Genomic DNA, 24673 nt, shown 5'->3' on the forward strand with positions numbered 1-24673 from the left:
TTCAATTACACAGCCTGATTTAAATAATGATGTATCTATCTCTAGTATTATCAGAAGGTAGTTCCAGAATTTGTTGGAGGGGCTTATGGGCACCAGTCTGGTCAGAAGAGCAATCTTAAAGCTGCATCTGCAAGATACAGAACACTACAGGAACACAAATTGTCTGATGGAGCTGATGTACATGGCGCCCTAGTCCTGCTCCTACTCTGCCAACCTATGGAGTAGCACCAGAATCATAATTATCTTTATTTGATTGACTTTTACTTAATGTCCTATAATTTTACCATATTTACACCATCACATTTACACCATGTATTGAAAAGTAATGCCATTCATGATTATTACACACATACTATGTACTCTGAAATAAGAATTGAAGTCCTAGACATTTTCTTTTATATTTTAAAATTTATAATTCAATACAGATATAGATTTGGTATATTGTGGAAAAAATAAAGATACTAAAAAATTCTCCTTGTATGATCTGAAGAGTTCCAAAGTCATAAAAGGGGTCAAATTCAAATCTCAACCTATTTAAGCCTCCTTCCTTCCTCTGTAAAATGGGGATAATAATTTGAATTGTTGTGACGAATGAGGAAGTGTATCAAAATATTTGACAAACAGATGTTCAATACATTTTTTGGGTGAATTACATATATAAATCATATATACATGTGTACATACATATAGAACCACAAACTGCATATGTAAATATACATATGTATATAGACACACATATATCTACATATACAATTTACCTGTGTAATCTGCTTTATAAACAGCCTTGGGAACACTTAACAGTCAATTCAGAATTGCTCCATTAAAGTGTATTAATGTTTCGAAGTTCAAAAATATTTCAATGCCTTGAGTAAAAGACATGGTAGATATTTTTCATATCTTAATTTGGGGAGAGAGGGTCTTAAAGGGGACTGAGTTTCCCTCCCATTAACTTTTCTTTGAATAACTAATTTCAAGAAATAAAATATCCACAAAAACTATTGTACTTGAAACACTTTAAAATGAGGTTTTACTACCAGTGAGAGACTGTTAGCTAGTATCTCTGCACTTAGCTACTAGAGAACCAAGTGCAATGTACACATTCCAAAATTCTAGAACATACCCTAGTCACTTTGACCCCTTGGACTTAATTTTGTTCATCTATAAAGTGAAAAGGTTGGCCTTACCATTTTCAAAACCAGCTGCACAACAGGAATCACCAGGACTGCTTTTTAAACAGACTCCTCTATGACATACCGGATTTAAGGATTCAAACGTTAGGGGTGGTTTCTTGAGATCCATATTTTGAATTCTCTAAGGTTTGGAACCTACTAGTCTACATAATTACTATATTCTCTTTTTGTTCCTGAAAAAGGACTGGCATTTGGAAGTATATATTCATTTCTATGACCTATGGCAATTAATCATCTTTGCCCCCACCTTTTTTTGCAACATTTGTTATACACCGGCTCAAGAGGTGTGCTGAGTAGGAGCTTTAATAATGAAATAAGAGTAGACAATACAGTTTACAGTATGACAAAATGTATTTTTGTAAGATATTAATTATGTACCAATAATGTATTTAAGCAACATATGACACTTCAAAACATTCTGCACAAAGAACTTACAGATCACATTTATTCAATAACAAAATATCCAGTTCTTTAGGAAAATGTTTTTAATTTAAGGACTTACTACAACAAAACTTTCAAAACCAAAAAACAGAAGTATTAAATTACTTTCTGGCACAGGACATCATAACTTATGTAACACAGCAGGCAGATTTTGTTGTAGAAAAAGGATGGGGGCGCCTGGGTGGCACAGCGGTTAAGCGTCTGCCTTCGGCTCAGGGCGTGATTCCAGCGTTATGGGATCGAGCCCCACATCAGGCTCCTCTGCTATGAGCCTGCTTCTTCCTCTCCCACTCCCCCTGCTTGTCTTCCCTCTCTCGCTGGCTGTCTCTATCTCTGTCGAATAAATAAAAAAAAATCTTTAAAAAAAAAAAAAAAGGATGGAGGGAAATCTAAATTAAATTTAAAAATTCAGAGAATGGATATTCATAAATTTCTGGTTAAACTGAGGCTTAATGATGTTAAGAACCTGGGGTCTTTGAGCATCAGTTTTGTTTAGAAAAATAAAAGCTTCCCCAAATATTTGAAGCATACTTTTCCATCTTTACAATTCAGAATCTTACTGTTCATTTGTCAAATATATGACAACATCTGGTTAATTTCTTAAGTTAACTGCCAATGTCACCCTTGAGATGCTGACCTGGTTGCATTTCCTTACACATTTTTTTCCCAATGAACCTTGGGCCTATGACAGGGAAGATAACTGAAACATGCTTAGATAAAAATTGGTCTTAGAGATACTTTATTCATGAATAATTCAGCCAGTACTTATTGAAAGCCTACTACATTTCCAGGTCTAGAAAGAGCCAGACAGACACAAAGCCTGCCTCCAGGGAACTCACCATCCAGAATATACCAGGCCAAGCATTGGTTCTGAATCACTATGAGCATTCATTTCATCTTTCAAGATTTGCATAGATACTGATTTCCACTGTAAGGGCAAATAAAATCTTCCCTTATGCATAGCATTCTTTAGATTATCATAAGGGGAATTCTTAAGTCTGTGTGTTGACAAAGCCTACACTTTGCTTTCTTTAATTGCCTTCTGCTCCTGCTGACAATGTCAGATATATTCTTTTCCTCTTTGGTTCTCCACAACACACTTTCTGCACTTTTGCCAATCCAGCTGGTTTTTTCTGGGATGCTTTGCTACAGCTTTCTGTTCCCCTTCACTGTGCCTTTTGTTTCTTTCCTCCTTACTAGCAAACCGGTCATTGGGGCTTCCCCAAGATCCCTTTCCTGACTTCTTATTCACTTCAGTGACTAAACTTAACACCTCCTTAAATGTTGGGTCTTTAGGAAGTATAATAATCAGCATTTCCAATTAGCATTTCCTAGAGCTCTGTTGTGAATTCCAGATCTTTCCAATACTCTCTTCCTGAATGCTATTTAGAAATATTATCCTCAGTAAGGCAAGAGTTTCTTGGGGATTCCTGTTTTAAAGGTTGTATTCAGGGGCGCCTGGGTGTGGCGCAGTCATTAAGCATCTGCCTTCGGCTCAGGGAGTGATCCCAGCGTTCTGGGATCGAGCCCCACATCAGGCTCTTCCGCTGGGAGCCTACTTCTTCCTCTCCCACTCCCCCTGCTTGTGTTCCCTCTCTCGCTGGCTGTCTCTGTCAAATAAATAAATAAAATCTTTAAAAAAATAAAATAAAATAAAATAAAGGTTGTATTCAGAGACTGATAATGGATACATAACTCAGCAAGAACACTTCTACTTTATTCTCAATTCTTACCAAGTATTGGATTCTGCAAGATCATAGTTAAAACTCTTTGGTGTGGGATATCAATTTTACACATAAGGGTTAGATCAAAGAATTCAATTTTGGGGTCTCTGATATAGTTTGAAACTTAAAAAAAACCTGAATGATAAAAAGTTAAGATAGTTACGTATTCATTGATATGTCTATATCCTTTATCATGAACAATACACAATTAAGCATTCAACTGTTTTTAAGTGTGCAAGTCAGATGCTATCAAGCAAACTGCCATGTATGACCCATAGTTCTTTTAAAATTTTTAACTCAGACAAATAGGAAGATTCAGTAAACTTTAATTTTCCAATGTTCTCAGAAAGAGTTATCAGAAGCAACCACCACTTACAAAACACAGCTGGATAATCCACTTAGCCCAAACGAACTACCTGTATGTGTTGTGAGGTAGCAATGACGGACTCTGATCTTCTGTGGAGATGGTACCCTCTATGCATAAGCAGTCCCTCTTCACAGGAAAGTGTGAATAACAAGAAGGGACAGAGTCACCCTTCATTATTTCATCAACTACCGGTGTTTTCATAGTGTTTTAAATGCCTGATTTCAGTTTTACAACAATACCAATATTTATTTGGAAAGGTCATCCTATGTTCCGAGTAGAGGTATTAACAACTTCCAACACGATCTCTAGGAATAATTCGCAGTTCTGAACCGTGCTTCAGGAAAACATTTCCTACACAAACAAACAAAACATAGAGTTAGGTATGTAAAAAATGACAGATTATCTTAACATTCCCACAACTATCGTAATACAAGTTACAAAGAGGTGTAAAGTAAGTAGGTGTTACGGAAGCTCAAATGTCTTCAGAATCTAACTCCAGGCTTTTGAAGGCTTGTTCCCATTCCTCTCACATCTTCACAACCCAACCAAATGTCTGACAATTTTACACAAGAACACTAGCCACAAAAGTACTAACACATACACTCAGCAAACAATAATGTATTTTAATTTAACCGTCAATACTTGCTAATTTAATACCTAATAAAATATGTGAGGAGAGAAGGAATAGTAAATCTGAATTACCACAAATGACAAAAGTTTAGAAACCTGATCTGACCTATTTTTGCTCAACCACTTGCTGAAATTTTCTTCACACCCCATGATATGCACAATTCAACTTCGAAGGGTAATACAACAGGCAGCATGTTACAAGAAGCAGTAACTCAAATTAGTATGAACTACTGAACATTTCTACATTAAGAAGAAATAAAACCTTTAAACCTAGGTTTAAAGACATCTCCACAATAAAATGCCTCAGGATTTTCAATAATCTTTTTAATTTAGTAACATTATATACTTAAAACTACTGATTTAAGTAAAAAAAATTACAATTTTAAATCCCTCTTCATTTTCTGTATAGCTAAATTTCAATTCCAAGGCCTTACGAGGACAATATAATTTTGTTACAATACAGAAGTACTTTAGAATGATTTACACATAACTACTGCTCAAATTAAGATCACATTATATTAAAGCATGCTTAATTTTAAAACAGTGTAATTAGATTATAAGCGAAAAAGGGTACACTAAAAAATATAAAACTACCCGTTAAAAAGTTTAATATTACTTTTACTTTGCCTCCTTGTTAGGACATCAATATACAGCACTGTGTAACACAAGTTTGAAGCTCTGAGTGTGGACTAAGTTCCCTGAAATATAAATTGACTGTACTTTTTAAAACAACAGTAACAGCTAGCACTTACTGAATGCTTACTATGGATAAAGCAAACTTTTAAGCACTTCCCATGTACTACCTACCTCCCCACTACCATATAAAGGTAGGGTCAAAATCATTATTCCCCTAAGAGTACGATCTGTTCCTTTTTGTTCCATGTATTAAACACATTTAATGCTTATTAGTGAAGTTTTTCTCTTTCTTGTAGCCAAAAGCATATGTAACTGATATCCATAACAGAACAAATTATTACTCAGAGACATAGATAAAGACTCCTATGTAACTCCTAAAAAACAGCTATTAGCCTGGTAAAAATCCTATCTAGTCTAATTAGAATGAATTACGTGTTCAGTATCAATTGATATGCATAGCCTTACCCACATCCCCATGAGTTTCAGACAAATACTCACCAGCAGTCTGGGCAGGATTTATTCCTATTCCATCTAGAAAATAAGTCATAAAATTATCTAAGTTGTTTTATTTCTAAAGCTAAAATGGTTTAATAGTAACAAGAGATTTGCCACGACTGTGTATATAGGCACAAACCAAACAATTTAAATCCAAAAACACGAATGACACATCTTTCAGATAAGCTACCTGTTGAAATCCGTTATAATTATGCACTTACACACACTGCGGGATTAGACAAAAACATCTGTCAATGCCATCACCCTGATAGTTCCACAGAAGATAATGCATCTATCACCCCACACCCAGTGAAAAATAAAGGCAAAAGTACCTCAGGTATGTCCTTAATCATTTACATATTGCTCCCGAGGCATAAAATCTTAAGGCCAGGAGAGCCCACAAAGTCATTTAATTCAAGTTGCAGTGACACCTGATGAAAGTTTACAAAGCACTTTCCTAACAGCTAATTAATTTGTAAATCTAAAACTTTCCAGGAAGCAGGCTGGCTTTCTTTTCTGGTCGAGAAACACTTCAGTGTGACAGCATACGGAATGTTTCGGAATGAGAAATTCTATCTATACTAAAGCGTACTACCGCGCATTAAACCCATCTTCCCTCAGACTATCCTAACTGCGCATGAACCACTGGTCAGCACCAACAAATACTACCTTGTATCTTTGCAAGACCCTGAAGGCCTTCCTGCAATCTTTACTCTTTCATCTTATTTCAGTATCTTCTCATCGGGCTAGTTCATCACAATTATTACTAGTATTCTAAAATATTTAGAATTTAAACTATAGATCTAATGGAATAAAATCCTCATTATTTCAAGCTTACAAGAAATAGTTTACTACAAGAAAGTGATAAAAAGCTATAGCAATAGTGCATCCCCATTTAACTTCCTATATTCTAAAAGCATCTACAACTTATTAAAAAAACAATGCACCTTGTTAAATAAAGGGAAAAGTTATTTTAGTAATAATCTAGCATGAAGTGGTAAGGACACGAGATATTGTAAAGTGCTATACTATACCAAAAGCATAAAGAAACTGAAAAGAGCTCATTAAGGACAATAACCTTGACTTAGTGTTTACAATTATGTATATCATTTATGTTTATATAAATTTTGGCCTTTTTGTATTTAAGTCAATCTTAATTTATTTGACTTTTTAAAACAATTTCTATAGTTCTGGGGTAATAAATAGTTGTAAAATGAATTCTTACCGTTGGTAATAATTGCACTTGTTGCTGCAGGAACTTTAAACTAAAAAGGAGAAAAAGGAAAAAAAAATACATTTTATTTTTATAAAAAGTTTATATAAAAATATATAAATATTTATATAAACTATAAAAGATGGTTAGCAAGGATGGGGTACATATAATCAATTCTATAATCCCAAAATGTGATTTATCTTTTAGGATAAGTAATGTCATCAAAGAAAATACTATAAATGGCTTATATTTAATGAACAATATTTTTTTTCTAAATACTGCATATCACTGTATCTAGGACACCAGGGATTGTAAAATGCATTTTATTTTACGCATTACAAAAAAAGAAAAATACTGTCAATAAATCTACGATCAATGTTTACTCTTTCAGACTTACACATGTTACTTTTATCATATATAACTCTCTTACATATCAAAAATAAAAGCAAAACAATTGCTTGGAACATTCCTAAGATTTCTCTGTAGAAACAGTAAGGTCAAACAAATGCTCTCTTCTGTTTAATGGAAGACCAACCAAAGTTCAAATTCCTTCCTCAAATTCTCCTCTGTATTGAACGTATTGCTGACTTAGATTTCACAGGATTGCAATAGTCTAATTATGCCACCAGGAGACAACTAAGTTCCAGTAGGTGCAGGTGATGTCACCTAGAAAATCATGTGATTACCACTTGTCTAACAATAAGAGTAAGACTCCACTGATCTACTTCCAGAGGTGTAAAAAGATGCTGTTTCTAAATCTTTAATGCGGTACGAAACTTACTGGTAGCTAAAGGGAAATGTCTTCTCTTAGTTCTTGAAAGACCAGTAGTTGTCAAAATGTGTTCATGTACTTGTAAGTTCATTAATTTATCTAACAAATATTTATTAAGCACTTCCATGCTATAGACTAGTTTTATAGGTATTACAGCAGAGCTTTGTGATCAAATACGTTTGGAAAACACTAAATTAAGGTAGTATTCTTTTCAAAATCCTTTAATATAAATGCAGCTAATATAGTTTTTTTTTAATATCAAGAAGGAAATGGTGAATGAAGTGTTTCCCATACTCTTTGGCCACTGATTTTAGTTTTTCATGGTTTTTGTTGTTGTTTTGGTGGCTCTAGTGGTCTTGGAAAAATACTCTGGGAAATGCTGCTCTGGGTATTTATAATGGTCACACATACATAGTTAAGAAAAACAACTAAAAGTTTATTTTAATTTATAAGTTAAAGAATCAAGTTTTAAAATAAAAATTTAACTATGTGTAAGGACAATAATGTGTTATTGGATTATTTACCTAATAAACACATAACTTTACTGCCTATATGGTACATTTTTATTTGTAAATGTCCTTCTAAGGGTTTAAAAAACTTAAATAAACCTAACTTAAAATAAATATTAAAATACTTCAAAAATTATTTATAGAGATTGTAATACTTAATAAAACTTGGAGCAAATACCCAAATTAATTACAGGACATCTCAGATTTCTAAAACTTGAGTATTACAAAGTTTCTAGTTACCCTACTGAGTGTCTTATTCTTCAGTTATGTCCGTTTTAGGATAAGCTATGCATTTTTAGCCGCATCCATATAGTGGCAGCATATTTATGATCATTAAAAACCATAAGCAACTGCTGACATAATTTCTCCCTTTTCTAGAATGTAGAAGCAACAGTTGAGCAGAAATTTGGGGAAGCATCACTAGTGATGTAAAATTCAGCAACTATTATGTTCATCTTACACTACTGACAAGTTTTCTTCTGGATGCGAAGTATTTCATGCTCCTAAATTTTCATTTCTTTCTCAGACCCCCTAAATCTTGTAATTTAGGATGTTAAAAGGCTATTCTCAGGTTTTGACAACTCACTACTTAAATTATTTCTTAGTCCTATTGGGGAATTTTCTTATTTTTTTATTAAGACATTTTACTAGGGATTTAAATCCACACACTCAGTTTGTCAACTCTTGTTCTCACTGTAAGATCCTATAATGTCTCATCTTGTGAAAGTCCTGCTCATTGTTGCCTGACAGTCATAACCTTTCTAAATGTGTAACACCCGCGATTCATAACGGTCATAAGCTACATTAAAACCTCAATAAATATATGCAGTTATGTTAAATTTCTAAGTTTATTTTCTATCGCGTGTTATGATTTTTTAATACTTTCACCAGAAGACCAAGATCACAACAATGCCTTTGCCTTACAAAGAACACATATAACTACAGAATATAATAACAAACTATTAATTATAGCTCAAATTGACCTACTTCTTAAATTGCAATTTGTGGGATCTGCTATGCCCCAGGACCAGGAATCGCTCTTGTAGGTAATCTGTACAGCAGAAAGTAATGCTGATGCTGTACTCAGATTTGTTTCCTACTTCTTTTTAGTTATTCTATGTGGGTGAAAAAGATTAAAACTGACTATAAAACAAGTACTACCACTTTTCAGTTCAAATTTGAAGGACTGATCAATGATGTCAGTGGTCCCGGGCAATATCTGTAAGCACTGACGGGTTGGCTGATTTTCAGGGTAGGATTATAGGTTAAGCTAGCTTAATTAGTTACTAAAATTATTTTTCTGTGACTATAAACTTTTTCGGAGATTCTGAATCAAAACATTTGGATTTGAGTTACTTAAGCACTTTTAACTTCACAAAATATCAGTAAATGCAATTATATTTTTATTCAAAATCATTTAATCAGACAAGAAGGATAGACGTGAACTACTCCCATTTTACAGGATATGCAATTTGAAGAAAAGAGAAATTGAGCGGCTTGCCCATGTTATACAGATAATTAAGGACACAATTAAAAGCCTCCCAAGTCAGACTTTTGTGCCATTTCCAACAGACCAAGCTATTCTTGGAGTGTTATGTCCAAAGAGTTGCTTTATGGATGCATCTGATAACTCTGGATGAAAAAAATCTTATTTCTTAAGAACCGAAAACCTAAAAAAAAGACTATACACTTTTAAAAGCAACCAGTTGACATGTTCCTACAGAAAACTTCAAAAATATGATAAAGACATTACAAAATTCTAATTCTATAATCAAAATGAATAAAAACGGGCTTACAGACTACACTGTAAAATAATGTTGCTGTTTAAAAAAATTCCCATATCCTCAAAACTTTTCAATTTCGGTAAAACTTTTCCTTATAATTTTCAATTGTTGCATTAAATAGAGATTTGTCTAACTCATTCTTCCTATTTCCATAAGTCTTAACTTACATTTCACTTACACCTATAAGTAGGGCTTAACTTTTTGACAGTATAAACCTAGTAATGAATCCATGTGGAAGTGGTGGGCCAAAGCACATCCAAAATTTAAAGACTTAAAAAAAAAAAAAGATTTATTTATTTATTTGAGAGAGAGAGAGAATGGGAGAGGGAGCGAGCAGGCAGGAGGGGGGTAGGGAGAAACTCAAGCAGACCCAGGGCTCAACCTCACAACTCTAAGATCAGACCTGAGCTGAAACCAAGAGTCAGAGCTTAACCGACTATGCCATACAGGCGCCCTCAAATTTAAAGATGTTTGAAAAAGATACTCCCAAACTGCATTCCATACAGGTTGTGTCAATTTCTATACTTACTTCTTCTGCTGCAAACTTTAAGACTGCTGTGAAAGGTGTACTTTCAGGAACACTAAGTCTGCAAGAAGAATTAAAAGAATTTTTTAAAAACTGATTATTCTTTAAGGCCCTTGTTCCTTATTTTGGCTAATGTAGTAGAGCTGGACAAAGCTGTCTTTTGAGGCTGAAGGTTGTCTATTCTGACTGCATACTATGTTCATTCCCTTTAAAATGAAAAAAAAAAAAAAAAGCAATTAGTTTCATAACTGAGATGATGCCCACAGCTCCACCTGAAAATTAACCTATGTAGGTGAAACTTGATATATTTTTAATACTTTGATTTGAAGAGGTCTAGCATATAGGCTGAGGCTTGTTTCCACAAATGGATTTCAAAAAGTTGAATCTCTCCTTAGTCATCAGTCCACTTTACCACCTCCAGTCCAATCACCTCTTCACCTGATGTGGGAAGGTCATTATTTTTATTGTGAGAGTCTAGCTTAACCTTTTCATGAACCTTCCAATGCACTCTTAATAATCAAGTCTGAAATAGTAGATTAAATTGATGAAAATGAATATGTTCACTATGATAAAATGTGAAGTGATTTTTCTACCTTTATATAGTCATTAGAAAAAGGGCTTAATACAACCTGAAATAACATTTTGGACATGAAATGTGTGATTCTGTCACTGACTTGTACACTGTCAAGTTATGAAAGATTACTGATAAATGGTCAATCTGTATGAATTTTCCAATTTAAAAACTAAAAACAGAATTGTCATTATACCCTAAGAAAACACTTAGAAACACAGAAAGAGGTTAAAAAAATATAAAAAATTCCTGATATGAAATAAATAAAAATGATTTGAGTCTGTAAAACAGATTATCTTTCAAAGCAGGGGAGTGACTGCCAAGCTATCATCTCTCTTTGAAACTTCTCTATTTGTCACCACCGTATTGTTCTTTAATGTTTTAATAAATTACCATATGTACCATCTTAGGTATATGTCCCATTTCTTCACTTAGTTACAGATCACTGAATATAAACATCACTAGCTGCCACAACACATTATAATGACTTCCAGTAGGAGAAGTGTGAATAGATTCTATTCTACTTCTCCAAAATACCACTAAAGAGTGAAAATACTTGGACATCGTTTTTGTCCCCTTTTCTTTCCTTAATTTTTTGGAGACAATAAAAACAAAATTTAAAGGATGGCCATTTGTTTAAAAAATATCTACTAAATGTGAATGTGATAGTTTACAAAGTAGGGAATTGTACTTGGCAAGTATTTCCATAGTACATTTACAGTTTAGAAACTGAGATTCATTTTCCTAAAATTCTGCTTCAAAGGAACTTTTAAACCTTAGGGTTTTAATTCACTTGTGAACTGCAGACAGGAAATGTCCCTGTAATACATACCTAAATGTCATACTGATATTCATTAAAATACATTTCTACCTGTATTTTAAACTGGTGAGACTGTCCAAAGATAATTCAATAAAACATAAAATGAAAACATATTTTAATGCATGTTCTAAGGGGCAGAAAATCACAGAGGGACTGGGAGTTATTGCAACTCCACAGATTATATCTAGAATTGAATTTGTTTGTTAGTTGCACCATTTTGCAAATTTGGTGCTTAAACACTAAAACAAACAAACAAACAAACCAACCAACAACAACAAAAAAAACCCACGGGAATTATTCTGTATATTAAGAGAATTTTTAAAGTAAATTACTGGTAAAATTTGTCTTTTTAATAAATATTACATATAAACAGAAATATGACAAAATTTGACAAGTGCTCTTATAGAGAACTGAGAATGAAGCTTCTGTAGGGAACTGAAGAAGGGAGAGATGAACTCCCTGGACAATTACAGAAATCTTTACTGAGGTGACACTCTGATTATTAAAGGGTGTTGTTTGTCCAGAAGTGGTGGTCCCAAGACTGCATTTCAAACACAGAAAAGAACATGTATAAAAGGAGAGAGACCTAAAGGGCTTGCTTATCAATATGTGAACAGTAACTGAAGCTTTGATTAAGTGATTATGGTAGTAAGGAAGAGGAGAGAAGAGGTGGGAAGTGAGACTGGAAATACAGGAATCAGACTGAAAGAGTCAAAGGTGTATTTAATTCATCCCATTTTTACAAGAGACATTTGATTCAACATTTCTATGACCTAATGGCAATACCAAGAGTGAACCTATCAAAAAACAAAACAAAACAAAACAAAACAACAAAAACTCTGACATCCCCCAGAACAAATCTGGAACCGAAACATCCTTTTTAGAATTCAACTATTAGTAATGTTAGAAACTCAAAGGACATCTTTCTATCAAAGTATATATTTACTGGCTTGGCAAGTGAAAACTGACATTAAAAAGTCAAAGCATGTTCTCCCATAAATTTTAAAAATTGCATTTAATAGTACGCAAGTACTAGTTACCAATTACTCTGAATAGGATATACAGCGTAACTAACCTTTTACACACACACACACTTTATACGTATTTTATATACACACACCCATATAAATTATACATATACACACACTCCATACACACTAAACAGTAGGTATGCCTAGTATATTCATTCAGTCACCAATATTAACTGAACTTTCTCCCTTCCTCCTTCTTTTTCCTAGAGAATACTTATACGTTGATGAGAATAACCCAGTATAAAGGGAGAAATCAAAGATGATGAGAGAGGGATCTCTGGACTCCAACTACTTTTATCTTGAGAAGACTAAAATAGATGAGATCCAGGGCCCAAGTGGTACAGCTGGCTTTTCATAAGAATAAATTCATGTTGGGGTGCCTGGGTGGCACAGCGGTTAGGCATCTGCCTTCAGCTCAGGGCGTGATCCTGGCGTTCTGGGTTCGAGCCCCACATCAGGCTCCTCCGCTATGAGCCTGCTTCTTCCTCTCCCACTCCCCCTGCTTGTGTTCCCTCTCTCACTGGCTGTCTCTATCTCTGTTAAATAAATAAATAAATAAATCTAAAAAAAAAAAAAAAAAAAAGAATAAATTCATGTTTTCCTTTGTAATAGGATGGTGGATAAAAATTATGGGTTTATAGACACAGTAGTACCTTTATGGATGTGGTGATGGAAAGATGAATTTTCCTCTGATGGTTACAGAAAAAGGGAAAAGCACTGAAGAAAGCATGGACAGATTGTTTTAAAATCCTTTCAGAGAATAAAAAGAAAAATAAGCAAACTTGGGAACCGTAGCAGAGCGTTAGATACTATTGAGCATAGTTACGACTTTTACATAAAATCCATCAGGCTAATAGGGTAATTTTCTCTAAAGACATTCAACTATGTACAGAGAACATAGGGGTTGAGTTCCGAGCTGGGTGTTTCACCAAGCAAAACATACTGGGGACAGCAGAACACCAGAGTTGAGGTGAGTGGACCACCAGACAGAGTGACCGGACGATGGACTCTAGGAGAGTAAGAAAAGGAACCGGGTAAAGCAGGGGGAAGAAGGTAGTGACAGATTTGAAAAGCAGTCCGATTAATGAATTAAAAGAAACATTTTTTACAGAAGACATATTAGTGTAAATTAGAAGAAGAAAATGTGGTCATCCACCAGAGCATACTGGAAAATGACACCTTAGCCGAAGCAGTTACTCAAGAAGACCTTAAGGTTCCAGGCCGCAACCGTGATTATTTGAGATAAGGTGAAAAAACGATTCATCTGGAGATCAAATGATCAAAAAAGCTTATGGGCAGAAGTTGAATGAGTCACAAATAGTTAAGTTACTGAGGCTGATGACGACTGTTAAGAGTTTGGTTAAGTAGGTCTCGATATTAATTATCTTAACTATGCTTAAAATCCTATTGAAGTCTTATCCTTTGCCGCATTTAATGTGACTTTCAGCTGCAATAACCTCAATAACATTTATCTAAAATCACTGAAAATTCCGGATAAGTAGTTAAGCCCGTGCCAATCCATCATTCAACTGCTACAGGAAAAAAAAAAAAAAGGGCCTCGCGTGGATAACTGCCCTATTTCTGCATTTCCCATTCCTACTAATTACACTTTATTAAATCTCAACATAAAATGTCTATGATTTGAGGCTCATTACTTTGTGACGCCCGACTGTTGAGTCACTCACGCAGGAAATCAGAAGCCGGACAGTGATAAACGTTAAGTAATTTCAGAATCTGGACTGGGCTGTCTTCCCCTACTTCCTGTAACAGCTGGTCAAAGCGGCAAAAGGCCTTTCCAATCAGGAGCAGACAGGGACTTGTTGAAGGACCCCAGCAAATCTTAAGAGCCGTCTACACGTCCTCCCGCTCCAACACGCACCCAGGCAGTCCCGTGGACAGGTCACCTATCAGCAGCAACGTTCCCGTCACAAGCCCCCGCTCCTTCGTGCCGGGGAGAGCTGACAGCGGAGCGGGCGCGGGATGTCTCCTCTCAGGCTCGGGTGGGATGGGGAGTCCCCAGGAAGAGCGAGGAAGGGGGGAAATGATGGGATGCAGCCTGCTGGGGTGGAAAAGGATCTGAAGGCCAGCTTGGTCCCCCAGCCCCCAAGGCCCACCGCCGCCAGGCTACTCACACTTTGTAAGGCAGCCGCGGGTCCGACGTCAGCGTGATCTTAAAGGAAACCTTCGACCTGAGGAGGAGAGCGGAAGAGAGTTAAAGTCGTGCAGCGGGACCAGGGATTGGGATCGGGGTCAGCAAACACTTACATGGTGGAGCCACTCCGGGTGGAGACCCCCGACAATTCCGCCTGGTCTCTCACTTCCTCCGCGGTGCCCGGAAACGCACCGCCCTACTCAGATCCACGTCTCCCTCAGCAAACTGGGGGCCTCCAAAGGTGCTGTTGTCTAAGACACTGCCTGAAAATCGGCTCCTGTTGCTCGTGCTAGACGGAGCCTCCAAGTTACAAAGAGCTACTTCTTTTACATTTCAAGCTCCGAGACTAAAGCATGGATCGTATGGAAGAAAAATTTTCTAATTTCGATTATTTTCTGCCGTATTTTCAGTCAGGCAATACCAATGTGGGTAGAGACGGTAGGCCTCTAGGTCCCCGCTGGCAGCTTGGGGCGGAAGTAAGTGCACAGAGTAGGCGGGCGCAGAGTGAGGCGACGCGAGCGAGGCGAGGGGAGGGGAGATGGACGGGGCTGGGAGGCCGGCGTTCCACGAAGTTGCTAAGGCAACCTGTTCGCGGAAAAACTAGAGTGTTGAGTTCAAGAAGCTGGAATCTTCGCCCCTCTTTAGTGTTGATATTCTTCTGTCTTTCCAGCAATGTAGTGCTGTTATACCTTGTATTTCCAATTTTTTCCCCTTACCACTTTACAATACTGACGTTTGGCTAATTTCAACAAATAACAGAGTTACCGAGTTAGTGAGAAAAATCCCTGTGCTAGAGGAACTTGGAGTGTAGATGGAAAGAGCAATCCACGAACAAGATTCCAATAGTTTGTTATGTGGTTTGATAGGATTACACCAGGGATCTAGGGGGCCCATCATCAGCACATTTATTCAATTTGATAACAAACTTTTAATCCTTTCTATGTGGCAGGCAGTAAAGCTAAATGCTGGGGATGCTGGAATGAGTAAGATAGGTAGGTGCCAACCCTCTATGATCTAACAAGTTCTTGTATGTGAAGACAGACTGAATGCCCTCTGAAATTTACTACGAATCTAAGCAACTGTGTTTGCAAAATAAACATCCCTCTCACAATGTCTGTAATGCCTTTTCTAAGAAATGATGCAATGAATGACAAAATAGGAAACAGGTAGGTACTAAAATAACGAGGAGATCTAGTTAATTTTTAGGATATTATGTTAGATTTTTAAGGAGAGATATCTAAGAGGAATAGGGAAGCAACTTCAGTAGGAATGTTAAAGACCAATTTCTGTAATTTTGTATCAGTGCTCTTCTGTGGTGACAGCTCCCCAGGGACAGAGTGCTCACCCTGACTTAGGAAAGAAAGGCTTTTATAGTCTCATGACACTCATTGTGTTCTTCACTTATAAAAATGCAGGTCTTGCCATAGAGAGAGAACTGGAGGCAAATGTTGATTGATAGATTTGGGGATTGACAGGTCTAGCATTATTAATAGCTGAAACTATGGGATTAGTTGGTATGACTAAGATTTTTGAGAATAGCAATAAGAAGAAAACTACTGATTGTGTATACGTGGTGTCAGATAGCCAAACAATGAAGAGATTAGAGTACATACTTACACTCTTTATTTCTAGAAATACATATCATATATTTTAAACAATATTTGCATCTCGTTATTTATAGTTTTATTTCCGCTCATGTGTAAAAACATGTTGTAAAATCCTGAAGAGCAAAAATATTTTGTTTAGAGTTTTTATTGTCTTTATAAAAAGTAGTGAAGACAAGATTCAACCCCAGGCAGTGTGATTTCACTACTCACACTCCATTGCCTCTTTAGAAAACATATTAATATAATATATCAAAAGGACAGGGGGAAAACATTGTGTTCAAAACATGTTGAAAATTACCTATTCCTAAATGTTTAGAATTCTTTCCCACCTCAATACCCTCCTACTCATATATTTGTATCCTTGGAATCACAGCATAATTTCTAGAGCCTTCTGAGTTTTATTTTCTTGATACAAGAAAATAATTGATAAATAGATTCTTTTATACTTAATATTTTTTTGTTCTTTTAAACTTTGCTAGGGCATTTAGCAAAATTTGGCAAATATATCAGAAGAAGAATCTTACTTACCGAAACATTCAAGTGCTGAAGTACATTTAATGACCGTAAACAAAAGCAAACTGGATTTTAGGAAGTAATTGGCAAATACAACATTTTAAGGCAACAAACAGCATAAATGGCCTAATGTGTTTTGGAAGGGATCCAATTAGTATCATGTAGAGGCAGAAATGATTATAGAGTGCACAGTATGACCAGATTAGAACCCATTAAATATAAATGAAACATACCAATGTTCTGTTTGCAAAAGCATATAAATTTCTCATTATTAGAAAGAAATTGGAGGGAAATTAAATTTGTATAAGAACTAAAAAGATTTGCTTATGTAGTCATAAAAATCCTTCTTACCAGTATATCTGTAACCAGCTTTAAATAAGATGGAAAATGTCAGATTTGGAAGCAAAAAAAAAAAAAATTGTCTTCCAAACTTTTTTACCCTAATTTGATTATATTTATGATTATGACTAAAATCACCTGATACTCTAAGTAGGTAATCCTCGAAAGGTTTTCCCTGGGATAAATCTTAGGATTTTTGAAACCAGACATTTCATATTATAGGAAACAAACTGTAGCCTGGCCAATTGATAATGAATGGATATTTTTAGTGTGGTTTAATATGGTCATTTTAAAAAATTATCTTTATTCCACCTACAGTCCTCTATGGGAAATTGATATCATTGGAGCAGTGATAATAATAATGGCTCAAAATTAATTAAGATTTACTTTGTGCTAAGTATTATCTTCAGCATTTAGTATAAAGGGAATCACAAAACATAGACTTTAAATTTTGAGTGTCCCTTAAGTTATTAAGCAATGACAAGAAACCTTAAATGGGAGAGTTGATCTGGTAGACAGAAATACTTGGGAATATATAAATGCTGTGTTGATCCTAACATAGGGAGTATAAATTTACATCCCTGAGAGCCAGAGAACAATGAAATATAGGTGAGATTAGAGCCTAGTAAGGCCAGGCAAAGACTTAAAGGAGATCACAGCTCTAAATGTGTTGCACTTGATTATTATTTTATTGATTTATTTTTTTTAGGGAAAGAGAGAGAGGGTGTGAGCTGTGGTGGGGCGGGAGGGGGGAGGGGCATAGGGAGAGGGACAGGAAGAGAATTCCAAGCAGACTCTGCCTAGAGCTTGGAGCCCCATCCATGGTGCTGATCTCACCACCCTGAGATCATGACCTGAGCCAAAACCAAGAGTCGGATGTTTAACTGAATGAGTCACCCAGGCACCTCTGCACTTGATGATTATGATTCCATACCCTTCCCAAATATTACCTGAAGTTAAATGAGAAAAAAAAAAGGCTTTTCTTAGGAAGGTCATTGTTTGACTATAAGCCTTGTAAATGTGAGACAAGACTTGCAATATTTTAACTATAGAATTTGTAAAGTACTTTCATTATGAGAAAACGTTTTAAATTATTAAAAAAAAAAACCACCCCCAAAACACACACAAAAAACCCCAGGAATTTACCAGTCTTGTATAATTAAATTTTCTCTCTAAATATTGTGTGAATTATTTGTTTAATGGGAACATTACTTGTTAGAAAAATTAAAATAACCTCTGACAGATCTATTCCAAACACAAGATTATGGTTTCTTCTATATATATATATATTGACTCATTTTTATTCTTCCAGCAGCTATGAGGTTAGTACTATTAATATTCTACTTTTAGAAGAAGAAAGTAGCACACAACAATTAAAGGACTTATCCTAAGTTTAAGTAAGTTGTTGAAATGAGATTGAACTCAGATATCTGATATTAAAACCAGGTTTTATTCTCTACAAGAGTTTAAGGATCTAAGCCATATCCTTAGCTAGTACGAAACAATACTTTGAGGTAGCAAATATTGTTATCCCTCTTTCACAGATGAGGAAGTTAAGAGAAATTAATTTTTTCAAGGTCACAAAACTAGTAAAGTGCCAGAGCTAGTATTGGAACCCCGGAAGGTTGGATTCAGAGCCTACACTCTTCAACGTGATATGCCATGAATCTACGATCACTTATTTATAAATATTACACTTACGCCATAGATACTCAGTTTTTCTCACTTCAGTCTCGAAGTCAGTTAGATTTCTTATCCTGTGCCAGATATAATAATAGTTATTCTTCTCATATAATTGTAGAATCATTTTATATTATGTTGCAAAAGAATTCAGAGAGTTCAGTAGAGACAGTACCATTTCTAGAAGAAACCAGAAACAGAAGAGTACACACTGAATGAGACCATTTATATATATGGTTCAAAATCAACAAAATTCATCTATGGTGTTAGAGGTGAGCATGGAGGTTGCTTTTTGGGGCACAGTGACAGAAGTATAAAAGGAGCTTTATGGGTGCTGATAAGATGTTTCCTGACCCAGGTGTTGATTATACTGCTGTATTAACTCTATGAAAATTCATCAAGTTGTTATCCTTAGGGTCTGTGTACTTTGTGTATATTCTATTCCAATAAAAGTTTAAAGATTCTAAAGACTAAAAAAAACCCCACAGTTACAAAAAAGTGACTGGGAGTGATATTGGAATTTTAGTGGGCAGGTTGTCAGGGGACTAGCAATGCTAAATGCAAAGAGTGGGAAAGGGTAAAAATAGTATATTTTCAAGGTATGCAAGTACAATGGAAATCAAGAAGAGATTTACTTTTCATTTTTTCCTGGTACTTTTCAAGACTTCTTAAGCTTTTTGAAAAATCATGTAATCAACTGCTACACTTTTCACAGTATTTGAATTTCCAATCAATACAGCGTTATCAAGGTATGTTTGTGGCTATTATACTCATGATTACCTTACACACTGGTACAGGTATTACCCACTTCACTATAACAGCTTCATTTCACTTCATTGTATAGACTTTATATGAAACATATATTAATGTGCATGTCAAATTATTATAATTTACCTTTATTTCTCTTACATATTACAGATAGGACATGATGCAAATTTTAAAAAATTATGTGTGTAGGTAGTTTGTATTATCTAGGAACCTACATTCAGTATTAAAAAGGGAACATTAAAATATTTGCAATAAAAAAGGGGCATTGGGAAACATTGATTTATGTAATCCAATATATTTATAATGGATACGAACTTCTCACAGCCCAATCTCTGGTGTACTAAAAATATAATTCATTTTTTCTTTCTCTCTGTCTCTTTCTGTTTCAAGCAAATTGCTACCTACTGGCACTAAGTTAACCTGATTTTTCCCTGCCAAATCAAAGTTTTCTGAGTCAAATTGGGATTTCTAGATCCAATATGGTTCCACTACAGTTCTTCTTGGGGTCATATGTTGAATACAGGCTTCCAGAATATCTGTTTGTTGTTATCTGTCCATATGCCCAATGTAGTTTATATCCACTGACATCATCTGAGATATCTACTATCCCATTTTTCTCTGGGGATATGTGTTCTTTTTGAATGATGGCAAGGTGTCCACAGACCCACCAGTCCTATCTAAGGGATATAAGAGATAATCTGTGAATGTAGGAAACTCAGCAGGGCTGGGTCTTCTTTGACTGGTTATAATGTGTTTCTTTCTCCAGAATGGAGGGGGGACTTTGTTGCTTTCCCGGGTCCCAGTGGAACAAGAACTAGATATCTTCTCTCGGGTTCTATAATTTTGTAGGGGTTGTTTTCCTCGGGATCAAGAAATAGGTCCATTTTTTCAGGAATATCTTCCATGTCCTAACTCTATAATTTTCTTTTCCTCCTTAGTTCAGCCCAGATTAGTTTAACATCTTGGCTAGAGAAGGTTGAGAAAGTAGCAGAAGGAAAATGTATGTGGCTCAGAAATTATGCTGTCAAGTGTCTACTTTATATATTTTGCAACTCACAAGCTTAGAATTGTCTTATTTTTCTTTCTATGGTGGTTTTCCTCTCTATGAACTAGTGTCTTTGAACAGAAGAAAGAGTAATGAAGTAAAGATTAAAAAGGAGAAAGAAACCTCTATTACTACTTGGAAATATTTTCCTGATACCTCAGTAAGGCAGAATTTAAGGCCCAGAAATTATAAAACCAGTTTGGGGCAAAACAGATCTTTCAGGTTTCCTGACTGCTGTTCTGTTCTAGTACAGAGGGATATTTGCTTTGAGGATCTTAAATGATCTAGTAATTCTACTATTGGTGAAATCAGGTATTCCTTAAAATCTCACAGACACAAGGCTATCTTACTGGTGAGATAAGTTTAGGAATATTTTATATTGTTCCTGTTAGGTATAACATAAAACTATTTCCTCTGGTATGCAAACAGATTCTCTTCTTTAGTTCCTGCTATTTTACTTGCTGGTATAAGAAAAAAACACATTCTTAAATGTAGAATTGTAAATGAACTTTATCAAAAGATCCTTCTCACATCAAAACAAGTCCTATAATTAATCACTGAGGAATTGCCACTTGTTTATTGAAGACATGTGCCACTTCAGGCTACACTGCATTGAGTAGGCAGGCTCGGTGGGGGTGGAGTGGAGAGAGTTTTCATTTCTGTCTAACGTTCCTGTACCAGAGTCTTAATTTACTGAGTTGTTTTCACATTAACTTATGGGAAATGTGTTTCATAATTAATCTATATGTAGCAGAAATAATATTGCAAAAGAAATGTTTCATATAAAACCACACTACAAGCCCTTCAAAGTTTCTCTTCCTTATTCTTAATCCTATTCTTAATAATGTCAAATAATGATCAAAGGCATTTAAGAACTATAATTACAATGACATAAGAAAATAAAAATGGTAAAGAGTGATTTAAAAACAAAAAAAGAAGACAAACACAGATGGATGAATATGTTATTTAGAGAAGAAACCAGGTTATCTCAATTAAAATAAATTATTTTTATAAAAATAAAATGAAAAAATAATGATGATAACTGGTATGAGTTTACAAATAAAAGAGTAGAAACATACTTCAAACTAAAGCATGCACCTTCATATAATAATACTAAATACTTAGTCTCTAAGAAGACAAAAATTTATTTCCATATATATTGGAAATTTTCATTTAATACTTTTGTAAATTGAATGAACTTAGTAGTTATTTCTTAAAGGAAAAATGAACTTTCCTTATCTTCTTATTTTACTGTTGTATAATATTCTTTCTTGTAAATTCTTGTCTCATATATATATATATATATATATATATATATATATATATATTTTTTTTTTTTTTTTTTTTAAGTAGCTCCACACCCAGCATGGAGCCCAATGCAGGGCCTGAAATCACGACCCGGAGATCAAGATCTGAGCTGAGATTAAAAGTTGGACACCCAACCAACTGAGACACCCAGGAGTCTCTAGATTTGTTTCTAACTAATATTTTCTTTTTTCTTTTTAGTTTTCTGTATGGAATTATATGACATGATTTTCTTACAATGTTTAATTTTTTGTAATTTGTCCTAAGAATTAACATGGTCATCAGACCCCTGTTTTCAGTTATTTTAAAATATTACTAGTTGTCATTATATAAGTTAGTCTCTGAGACACTTTGAAAGTATTAAAACTGGTGTGACATCTTAATTATATAAGAGTTGTATCATCATAAGAGCATAAGAAAGTATAAAATTCGTTGGTAAAGGTAAATATAGAGATAAAAACAGAATATTGTATTACTATAATGGTGGTGGGTAAATTGCTTTTAATTCTACTATGAAAGTCAAAAGAGAAAAGTACTAAAAATAAGTATAAATAATGTTAATGGATACATATATAAATAGCTGTAAATTGTGAGAACCAAAGCAAGAAACAGCCATTGATAATATTCCTTACATTTTCACGGCATTTTGTTCTCTTTGAAGTGCTTTTACTTCACTGCCTTATTTGAAGTTTAAAATAAAACATAGAAAGCATTCAGGGTGGATACTATCATCTCTTTTAAAAATGAGAGAATAAACAAGAAGAGGTATGTACAGGTCTAAGGTCACACATAGGGTTTGTAAGAGAATAGTGAAAAAACATAGTTATTGATATTTATTTATAAAACTTATCTAATTTGATCCTATACAATGTTTATTTATAGTATTAATTATTTAAATACAAATAATTGCATTGTTAAATTCATTTGATGAGCTTCCTTTCTCGGTTTTTATTTTCAGCACCTAGAACAGTATCTGGCATATAGCACTACTCAATATTTATTTAGTGAATGAATATTAACTTAAATATGTTATAGATTGGTAATATATCCTAATTGCAGTCATGTTTTTAAATTTTATTACCTACAGTCATAAATGCTCTTAATGCAGTAGATTATACATTTTGATTCTTGCATTGTTCTAAAGGCTTATCTATACAAAGGACAGGACTACTCACTTAATTTAGCGCTTCTAGTGAAAGCTGAGGTTAGAAAAGGCTAATTAAAGATTCTTATCCAATATGATGATATAAAGAAGCCATTTAAATAAAAAATTATGTAAATTTCCTCACATGTTCCCTCACCATTACTTTATGTGATGTGTTTATTCTGAATCAAAGACCCTGCAGTAGAAATCTCATTATTGATTCTTCTAGAATTGTATATTTCTTAGAGACGAAGGATTGCTCTTTGATATTAACCTTCCTTGTAGCTTTCAAGGTGGTGGTGTGTAAAGCAGGGAAATGAACTAATAGCAAATAGCCATGGGGAGTCCTGGGTTTGGTCTGTACAGTGCAGCTAAGTAAGTGTTCTACTTGGTGAAGATACAAATAGTTCAGCTCCAGTTATCCTACCCACACCTTCACATGTTCTGTTCATCCCCTGCGGCAATTTGAGCTTTTGACCCTAGGTGTAAATGGTATGATTTAGAGAAGGCATTTGCAATTGCAATTCCACTAACCAAAAGAAGTATGTGAATACTTAATATATGGTTTGAAGTTAGAATGTAGAAATTAGAAATCTTAAAGACCCAAATAACTATGCAAAAACCTTACCTATGATTTAAGAATTATGTCATAAAGAGGAATTGATTGTAAAAGTTTGACTTGAAAGGACTACTCTTGATATTAGAATGATCTAATCTAGATTATTCTAAAACTGTTAATTGCTACAGAATTTAAATGTTTCAAGGAACAATTTTAGAAATCTTGCAAAGGGGATCAACTGCCTGCTGTGACCACGTTGTCATTGCCTGCAGTTCTGAATGCCATTAGACACCTCTGATCACATTGGTTTAGTGGATTCTACCCAAAATCTATACTAATACCTTTAATATTTCCTTTTTTTTTATTCCTAGCTATTTTTTTCTCTTGCTTCCTGAGGTATTAAAATAACTTCTATCCTACAAAACTTTAATAATTTGTTTTTTGGAGTTTTTTTCATGTGCATTTTTGTAGTTTTGTTTTTTGGTTTTTGGGTCTTTTTGGGGTTTGCTTGTTTTGCTTTGTAGTTTAAAGGTGGATTTACGATGATAAATGAACAGGTCACAAACTTGTAATTGATAAGAATTTCTTCCAGGAGCTATCAGATTATTACAGAGAAGTGGAATATTTTTCCTGTGTCTAAAACAGTTATTGGGAATATTTTCTTTCTTTTTTTTTTTTTTAAGATTTTTTTAATTTATTTATGTGACAGACAGCCAGCGAGAGAGGGAACACAGCAGGGGGAGTGGGAGAGGAAGAAGCAGGCTCCCAGCAGAGGAGCCCGATGTGGGACTCGATCCCAGAACGCCGGGATCACGCCCTGAGCCGAAGGCAGACGCTTAAGGACTGCGCTAC

The 24673-nt window shown here is 34.8% G+C and overlaps 1 protein-coding gene across 2 annotated transcripts; it reads right to left on the reverse strand.

Annotated features, from left to right (window-relative positions):
• Positions 1–1475: 1475 nt before the first annotated feature.
• Positions 1476–15334, reverse strand: UFM1 (ubiquitin fold modifier 1). 2 transcript variants are annotated; one of them, XM_057309003.1, is made up of 7 exons: positions 14975–15087; positions 14842–14898; positions 14589–14765; positions 10291–10348; positions 6709–6748; positions 5487–5519; positions 1476–4073 (listed from the first exon to the last, which is right to left on the reverse strand). In XM_057309003.1, coding segments are annotated over exons 1-7 (435 nt in total). In that variant the 5' UTR covers positions 14977–15087; the 3' UTR covers positions 1476–4005. The 2 variants fall into 2 exon arrangements, with proteins under 2 accessions (XP_057164986.1, XP_026348956.1); XM_026493171.4 differs by lacking the exon at positions 14589–14765 and having other exon boundaries at positions 14975–15334.
• Between the last annotated feature and the right edge of the window lie 9339 nt (positions 15335–24673).

The sequence above is a fragment of the Ursus arctos genome, unplaced genomic scaffold (genome assembly GCF_023065955.2).
Source record: "Ursus arctos isolate Adak ecotype North America unplaced genomic scaffold, UrsArc2.0 scaffold_10, whole genome shotgun sequence".
NCBI classification, from domain to species: Eukaryota; Metazoa; Chordata; class Mammalia; order Carnivora; family Ursidae; genus Ursus; species Ursus arctos.